Here is a 9,652-nt window from a genome sequence, read left to right on the forward strand (position 1 = left end):
AATATAAATGTCTTTTTTTTTTTCTTTTTGTCTATTAACCACAAGTCACAACCCTTGAGACCCTAACTTTATCATTTTTTTATTAACTATAACTTCTTCGCAACTTTCAATATTGTTTTCCAAGGTGTATTTTAATTTGTACATCATATCACATGTGCACCTAGGGTAAAATAAAAGGAATAAAAATGGCCATGCAAAATAGTTGGAGAGTAAAAGTTACGGATTAATCTAAAACCCATTTGGACTTTGGACCTAACACACCTAGTAAAATGTTATGAATTGATATAATTTAAAGCTTATCAATTTGATATGCAGATGGTAGAATTTTTACTTGGACATCCGAAAATAAAAAAATGCTATAAGCAAAAAAAGGATTGTCAGCTGTGGATATTCATAAGCGAAGTCGGAAGGATGTGATACAAGATGACAAGCTATGGCAACACCTCAATCGCGCCAATGCATTACCCGCAAAGGAAGCACTAAAACCCAAGAAAGACCGCGCTTGGTTGGAGGACCAGCGGACATCCCTAATGGTGGTGGCATCCTTGATCGCAACCATGGCCTTCCAAGCCGGAATTAACCCCCCAGGAGGCGTTTGGCAGGATGATTTAGCCTATTCAGGTACAATAGGTAAAACGACAAGAAAGTATATTGGCCATGATGCAGGTACTGCTATATGGTCATATAGTAAAGATACTGCTTATAGTTTTGCACTAATTAGTAACACAATAGGACTAATATCATCACTAAGTGTCATCCTTCTCCTTATCAGCGGCCTTCCATGCAAGCGATATTTCTTGACATTTTTAAGGATAACCTTGTGGATTTCTGTCACGGCAACAGCATTTATATACATGTTCTCGGTATCTAATCTAATTCAATATGACGGCGGTATTTGGACTGCTATAACGATCTCTCTCTTAGCATGGCTAGGGTTAATGGGATTTATACTCGTTGGACATGTTGTGCGATTTATGTGGAAGAAGATTAGTTGGCGACAGAGGCAATCAATAATAAAGTTTTTCAAAGAGGTGTTATATATGGTCAAAAACCACTATAAATGTATCAAATACAAGCAATCATGTATAATAGTCAAAACTCACTAATGTGTGTCGTCACAATCCATCTTAAGCTTTAGCTTTTTGTAGCTTTACATTCTACACGTATTAATGTATGCAATAATCAATTGCAATTGGCTTATCTTAATTTATAATGATACCGCTGTTATCTACTACGTAATTATTTAAGCTTACAATATACTTCGTATAGAATTTTGTATGTGCTTACATTATTGTTGTAGGAGCTAAGATTTATTATGTTCAATTCACGGCTGGTGTGTATATATTTTTACACTACGATATGTATATTTATACTTTATCACATTCCATGTGGATGCAGCATGGCCCTATTCATGCTTAATATTCTACTCTAGAGGAGATAATGGTAGATGTGAGATTTGAATCTGTGACTTGTTTGTCATATTGATGTACACTCTTGATATTATGATGGTTGAGACCCAAGAATAAATTGTATACTCTATTTTACCTAATTCAAATGATATTCTATAAAAAGTGATTTATGTTTAACAAAAATAAATAAAATTCAGCAAAAAAATAAAAATAAATAAATAAATAAAACTAAGAAAAACAAGTTAAGTTCTGTTAAGTCACGGATACTCCCTCTTCATAGTAATTCAACAGCCTCTTCCTCACCCTAGAAGTAAAATGTTTCATCCTATACTCCTTTACAAGCTTCGACTGACTAGGGAGAGGCGTATGGTTAGCATGGTCAAGAACTACTTTCCTCACCACCCACTCCTTCTCACAATTTAAACTCTCACACAGCATTGCGGAGCAATCATATTTTTTAGACTTCCTCTTCCTACGATTTAACTCATTATCATATACTTTTCCCCCAACAACTCCTCCAGTTTCAGAGATACCCATCGCCTTAGCCCTTTTCCTTGCTTCCCTAAGGGCCCTCATATCGGGTATCCCCCAACACTCACATCTCCATGTTATTGCGGTCCTAACACATATATCCCCCTTCGAAAACACGCCTTGGACTCTACTCACACCAAAGCCTTGTTGTTCCGCATAGTCTTTGTAATACTCTTCTAGATCCTCCCAGTTCTTAAACACAGTTCCCACTTTTGGCTCGTCCACAAACTGTTCAACACTGATGTGATTACTAGCCACAACTGTTTCCAAAGTCTCGATTGTTTGAATAGGGGATATATATTGTCCCCTGTGTCATTTGCTCCTTGATTACACGGGCTTTGTAGCCCATCAATAACTGGGACAACAGCTTCAAACCCTTCCTCAAATACAATTTCTTCCAACCCCTCTGTTTGTTGAGACCTACTACCTTCACACAATACTCCGCTACCTCGGTCATTCAGACCAACTTCACTGCCTCTATTAGCAATAGGGATTTCAGAATCTTGCTCCGTCCAAAGTGGGTAGATTCGAAACAATTCAATCCTGCAAAATATTAAATAATCAATAAATATGTGTTTGCAGTTGGTAATCAAAATTGAAGATCATAGCTCACAGATATGCAAGTACACAATAAGCGTTTAATCGAATTAACGATGACCATCACTATTTACTCACATCTCTCTTAATTCCTCTAAAAACCACCCCTATGTAAACGAAATCATCAACTCACATAAAGCAAAACTTACCACATACATACATGTTCACGAAAAATCAACAATCCAGCCTTAATCATTCACAGTCAAATACACAAATTAAAGGTACTACATGGCACAACTACAGAAGATACGAAGTATATAGGAAGTAATTTACATGATAATAAAAAGAAAATTACAAAAAATTAACTATTCATATAGTACTATCTCGTTTCATTACAATCCTACTTAATCAAAGCTAACAAATCAGAGTTTCAACAACAATATAAATCCTTACATGTCAATTGGTTAACTCAAGCAATATCAAAGACAAAGAAAAGTTAGTTGAGACCTTACCTGATCGACGGAAACTTTTATGTTCCTACCACCCGTTCTTCAAAGTTCATCCTTCAACATTATAGCCTAATTTAAACAACTGTACGGCGGCACCACCATAAATGAATTCCTCCCAACTGTAATGTCTGTTACACCGTGTTCAAATTTCTTATTAACAGAGTTATACACTGTCTACCAACGTCACCAGGCCCAAGCAACTGAGTCAGCTCGAGTTCGAACAGGTAGACATCCAGATCGTAGCCATGTCACAAGTTTCTGTTTAGCATATTTACAATCAAGCCATTTGATAAACTTAGAACGTTTATCTAATTGATTAGCCGAGACAGGCTCATTTCTTATTTCCTACTACTCTGAGTACTCTCCTTCTTTTCTCCCCTTTTATTCCTCTCATTCTTTTTCTCTTCTTTCTTGTAAATTCTCCTTTATTTGTTTTTAACAAAATCTAATAACAAGGAGAAATACTATTCAACAAATAATAACTTCTAGCAAATGATAGACAAAGGTACTTGTATATAGTAATTTCTGCGGTAAAAGATCAAATGATCTTAACGGAATTGATCTCATGTCTTGGCCAATTGGGTATCATATCCCAGTTACTGTAACAATCACTAAGTTAATGAGTGCATACAGGTGCATATCACCTATTTAATTAGCATGTATATAGAAGGGCGTTTTGGGGTTTTCAATTTTTTTTTCGTTTGATGTTTTTCTACAGTGGTACATTCATGTCTACTATTATGCTACAGTGGTACATTCATGTATACTATTATGCATGTATAATGTACCATTAAGTATTAATTGTCTTAATAGTACTTTTTGTGTATTATTATGTACGCTGGTACTTTTTACCATCATATTTTCCACCAAAATTCCTTCCACCTTGGCCCACTTTCATGTGACAAACTGCAAGTTAATTTCAAAAATGTCATCCTATATGTTTGCTAATATATAGGTGCTATGCGCCTATAGTTATTCTTAGTTAATTGACATTCAACTGACATTAAACTTTAAGGCCTAATATATAATTGACATTCAACTACCATTAAACTTGCAGCCAAGAATATGTTGAAAAAAGAAAAAGAAAGAAAAAGAATATGTAAATGTCAAGTGAGTACGTAGGATTAATAATCTAGACTCCCTATATACATTAACCATTAACATCATTCAAAAGAGAAAGAAAACAAAGCACTAACGAGTAACGAGTGCCTATAATTATTCATTTCAGGTTTCACCAACACGTAATTCGCTTATTCCCACAAAATATTTTCTTGATTTCTAGCTAAAAACATTTCTGGATAATTCCATGTGACCTGGAGTACTAATCTACTATCATTGTCAATTCGTTATATGGGACCCACCTTAGCGTTATCTTGTTAGAATTTCTTTATTTAATTAAAAGATTTTTTATTCATCTTATTTTTATTACTTTATTATATTAAAAACATAAAAATAAGCACAAAGTCTTATATGTGGCTAGTCATATGATATGGCTATTTCTCATGTAAGACAATTAATTAAAAAATAGGGGGTCACGAATCTCACGGTAACAAGCAAATAGGATTGCCTTACGTATGAGGGTTACTTAAATGCGAAAAAAGAGTTACTCTCTTACTTAAATGGAATCATTTTTTGATTTTTTTTTTTTTAAAAAAAAAAGGAAATTCCCATTAGTACCACCCTAGTTTTGACTTTTCCCATTGATACACTCCTAAATTTTTGCCTTCCCATCGGTACACCCGTGGTTTGGTCTTTTTCCCAACCGTGACTAACACCGTTAAAAACTATTTCATTAAGTTAAATAATTAAAGAAAAGACTATAATACCCCTTTTAAACATCTAATGTCTCGATTTGTGTGTCAAAAATTGTTCGATTAAAGTTTTGGGAGTCATGTTAGTTCTTAAGGATCCAAATTAACATCAAAATTAGCAAAAAATTAACGTGAATGTCTCGGTTTGCGTGATGCTGTTTATTTCGTCATAAAAATTGTTCGATCAAGGTTTTTTTGGGGTCATTTAGGCCCTTTATGGCACGAAATTGTCCAATTTAAACAAAAATGTCTCAGTTTGCACGTCATGATATTTCTTAATTTTTTTTGTCATGACACGCAAAATGAGACGTTTTCGTTAATTTTTTGACAATTTTGAGTTCGATTATGTTCCATAAAGGGTCAAAATGACCTCTAAAACCTTAACCGAACAATTATTATCACAAAAAAATAACGGCACGCAAACCGAGATATTTCTTGACAAGCATATGAGACATTTGCGTTATTTTTTTTGCTAATTTCGTGGTTAATTTGGATCCTTAAGGACTAACATGACTCCCAAAAATTTAATCGGGCAATTTTTGACACGCAAATTGAGACATTAGATGTTTAAAAGGGGTATTATAATCTTTTCATTAATTGTTTTTACTTAATGAAATAGTTTTTAATTAACGGTGTTAGTCACGATTGGGAAAAAGACCAAACCACGGGTGTGCCGATGGGAAGGCAAAAATTTAGGAGTGTATCAATGGGAAAAGTCAAAACCAAGGTAGTACCAATGGGAATTTCCCAAAAAAAAAAAAAAAAAGTTACTTGAATGAACAAATGGGGTTACTTGTTTCTAGACTAATTGATATAACTCATATAATGAATTGGAATTACTTTATTGGACAAAATGAGGTTACTCTTATGAAAAAATGGGGTTACTCATATATATAATTAAAAATTATTCTTATAAATCAATGTAACCACACCGTGTGGCTAGCCACATACAAGACTTACCCAAAAATAAGAAAATTTGAATTTTGAACCTTCAACCTCTTATGAAAAAAATAACTTTATCTACCCATTTAAGTCAATTTTCAACCGTGTTATTAATATGTAAAAAAAATTATATATATAAAAAACACATGTTTAATTTAATAATAATAATAATAAATAAATAAATTAAAAAAAAAAAAAAAAGAAAAAAAAAAAAAAAAAAAAAAAAAAAAAACCCTCAAAGAATGAACTCAATACGTATTTAATATATGTGGGTATATAGGTGAATGAGAACTTTGTATCTCGGATATTGCTACTGTGTAAATGAATTGTTATGTACATTAAAAAAATAAAAAAATAAAAAAAATAGTCAAATACTCAAATTCATTTGCATAATTGCATAAGTACAATATGAAACGATGTGACATCTTGTTAAAGTAGCTTAATTCTCATTGTATATTTTCAAATTTATAATGACCTTTTTTATTATATTTTTCTAATGAATAATTTTATTTGAGATTGATAAGTTGCTAAGATACTCCCTCGAAATATAGGGCAAAACTCTCTCAAAAAAAAAGACCGTATCTCCATCTCGAACGACACTCTCCGTCATGAACGACATTCTCCGTCACGAACGGCCGGACTCCGGCATTATGGCTGATGAGTTGGCTCAACAATACTCAGCGCTAAGGTTGGAGGAGGAAGAAGGGGATCTGATAGGTCTTGAGTAACATCGATGGGGAGCATTCGAATGATAACATTAATCTGTTACTGGTGGGGCGTCTGTGTACCAACCGTCCATATAATGTTGAGGCTTTTAAGCGAACGATACTGAAGGTATGTAACCTCTCGAATAATTTACTAATTAGGGTCCTTAGCCCTAATTTATTTGCTTTTCAGTTTTTTCATTGGAAAGATAGAGAAAAAAATATTAAAAGGCAGACCATGGTGTTGGGAGAATCATATGCTAATTCTGAAAGAAATTGAAGGTGATGAACAACCTGATCGTGTAAAGCTTAATCAATCCCCTTTCTGGATTAGAGTGATGAATTTGTCGTTCAATTGCCGTTCGAATGCTTATGTCAAAGTTGTTACCTCAAACTTGGGAACCTTTATGGAGTTAGAGAATGATACTTTCAGACTGGAACGATATAGGAGGGTTAGGGCGTTATTAGTGGATAAAGGACAAGAAGGGGAAGGAGGGGAGAGTGGAGTTCAAATACGAACGATTTCCATACCTGTGCTTTGCATGTGGTATTATCGGTCATTTCGAAAAAGATTGTGTAAGTGTGTCTGAAGAAGAGAAGATGCAAAAGTTGGGGTGGGGTTTATGCCTTCGGGCGTCTCCTAGAAAAGGTGTATCGAAGTAGGTGGAGGAGGAGTCTCTTATTTTGGCTAGTAGAAAACAGATGTTCATAACGAAGGAGAATGATCCTTCCTTATGGGTGCTAAAACAGGTGAAGAGAACACATCAGAAAAGGTTGTCACCTTGTCTAGTGGAAGTGAGTTGACTAATGAGGTTGTGAAGGAGGGTGGGGTCGTGCAGTGTAATGAGCAGATTATTGTCCCAATTATGAGCACAAATCCCAAGGATATAGTTAAATTAAAGATGCAGATGAATCTAGGGGGCAGAATAATTTTTTGGAGATATGGCACCTATTTCTTTTAAGGCGGACTTGGCTAGTCCGAAAAAGCAAGGCAGGAAGGTCTTTAAGGCAGTGAGAACTCAGGGGAAGGGGCATGCTGATATGGAGACTGATGAGGGTGTTGGTGAGTTGCTCTCAGGAAAAAGAAAGGCAGGGGTGCAGTTTACAGGGGAACTTATGGAGCAAGAGGGGTACACATTGAAAAGGGTGAAAGGTACCTTGGACAACGATGAGCTGTCTGTCTTTAATCAAGTAGCGGAGGGTAGAGATGTCCAACCCCGTGAAGAGCAATGAAAACCCATGAACAATTAAAGCTCTCCAAGATTGGTGTTGGAGAGATAGGCCGAATATTGTTTCCGTTATGGAAACAAAAATTGATTCTCGTCGTCTTGAGTTGATTCGTAATAGATATGGTTTTGTTAATGGAGTTTGCTTAAGTAGTAACGGAAGGTCGGGTGGTTTGGGACTTTGGTGGAGGGATTTAAACGCGGTGGTTGCTTCTTTTTCTGCACATCATATTGAGGCTAATGTCTATGATGAGAATGGTTCCCCAATATGGAAATTTTTGGAGTTTATGGGTGGCCCGAAGCGGCTAATAAACACCGTACGTGGGATCTCATGCGCGGTATTCATGCGGGTTGTTCTATTCCGATGATTTTTGGTGGGGATTTTCAATAAATTTCTAGGGTTACATGAGAAGAATGGTGGGCGGCCAAGAGGTGAGAGACAAATGGATGCGTTGCGGGATACTCTTGATGATTGTGGCCTTCGTGATCTTGGTTTTAAAGGCAATATATACACATGGTAATGAGGAATTTCGATGGATACTTTGGTGCGGGAAAGACTTGATAGATATGTGGCTTCGGATGGGTGGTGCTCTCTATTCCCTTATTCTGAGGTAATTAATTTCCCCATATGTCATTCGGACCATGCTGCTGTTTTATTGAAATTTGGTCAGAAAATGATTCCGATCGAAAAGGGAAATTATTCCGTTTTGAAGTTCTTTGGCTCTCGAATGAAGAATGCAGCAAAGTTGTTTCCGATGCGTGGGTTTGTGGTGTGACCGAGCCTATACACAGGAGGATAGCAAGGGTGGGTGAGGAATCTTTCTTTTTGGGCTGGACGCAAATTTGGTAGTATACAGAAAAAGATAAATAAGGCCGAAAAGAAGTTACAGAAGGCTCAAGGTGGCTGGTTTGATGCAAGTAGGCTGGCGCATTGTATCAACATTAAAAAAGAGATCGATGAGTTGCGAAGACTTGAAGAGTCGTATTGGCATACGAGAGCAAGATCAAATGAGCTAAGAGATGGGGACAAAAATATATACCAAGTATTTCCACCATAAGGCGAATTAGAGAAAGGCTAAGAATTTCATTTCAGGCCAGGTTTGTATGATGATAGTAGGGTGTGGAGGAACTTGGTGAATGATATGGATGGGGTAATATTAGATTACTTCGGGTCTCTCTTTAGCACTAATAATCCGAGTAACTTCGAGGAAGCCACTGCCGGAATTAATTCGTTTGTAACTGAAGAGATGCGGGCAGAGTTGGAAGGAGAGCCGACGGGGGATGAAATTAGAGATGCTTTATTCCAAATGCATCCAAATAAGGCTCCGGGACCGGGATGGTATGCATGCCCTATTTTTCAGAAATTTTGGGGTATTGTGGGTAGAGATGTGATTAATTTTGTGAAGAGTTGGTGGCGGGGGGGAGATTGATTTGGGGGAGATTAATCGAACTTGCATTGTGTTGATTCCGAAGTAATGACCCAAAGAGAATGTCGGAGTTCAGACCTATTAGTTTATGCAATGATTTGTATAAAATTGTGTCGAAAACGCAGGCAAATAAAATGAAGTTTATGCTTGGCTCTATTATCTCCCCAAATCAAAGTGCTTTTGTGCCTAATCGTCTCAAAACTGATAATGCACTAATTTCTTTCGAGGTATTTCATGCTATGAAGAGGAAAGGGGAAGGGAAGAAGGATCGGTGGCTTTGAAATTAGACATGAGTAAAGCTTATGATAGGGTGGAGTGGTGCTTCCTTGAGAGAGTCATGCAAAAAATGGGATTCCTGAAGTCTTGGATTGATCGTATTATGCAATGTTTGGCTAGTGTCTCCTTCTCTTTTAAATACAATGGCGGTATTTCTGGCTCTTTGGTTCCTACTCGAGGGCTACGGCAAGGTGATCCAATCTCTCCCTATTTATTTTTTATTTGTGCCGATGCTTTTTCTATGTTACTTTCAAAAGCGGCCAATGAGAAAATAATCCAT

The 9,652-nt window shown here is 36.2% G+C and overlaps 1 protein-coding gene and 1 long non-coding RNA gene across 2 annotated transcripts in view; one reads left to right on the forward strand and one right to left on the reverse strand.

Moving 5' to 3' along the window:
* LOC110740167 (ankyrin repeat-containing protein ITN1-like) overlaps positions 1–1,239 on the forward strand; it is a 24,006-nt gene extending 22,767 nt beyond the window's left edge. The window contains 2 exon segments of the mRNA XM_021920652.1: positions 316–352; positions 355–1,239. Of these exon segments, the coding sequence (XP_021776344.1) occupies positions 316–352; positions 355–1,106 (789 nt within the window). The 3' untranslated portion in view covers positions 1,107–1,239.
* A 362-nt stretch (positions 1,240–1,601) lies between these two features.
* Positions 1,602–3,586, reverse strand: LOC110740168. Its single transcript, XR_002514984.1, has 2 exons — positions 2,990–3,586; positions 1,602–2,483 (listed from the first exon to the last, which is right to left on the reverse strand). It is a non-coding gene; the product is annotated as an uncharacterized LOC110740168 (long non-coding RNA).
* Between the last annotated feature and the right edge of the window lie 6,066 nt (positions 3,587–9,652).

The sequence above is a fragment of the Chenopodium quinoa genome, unplaced genomic scaffold (genome assembly GCF_001683475.1).
Source record: "Chenopodium quinoa cultivar QQ74 unplaced genomic scaffold, ASM168347v1, whole genome shotgun sequence".
Taxonomy (NCBI): Eukaryota; Viridiplantae; Streptophyta; class Magnoliopsida; order Caryophyllales; family Amaranthaceae; genus Chenopodium; species Chenopodium quinoa.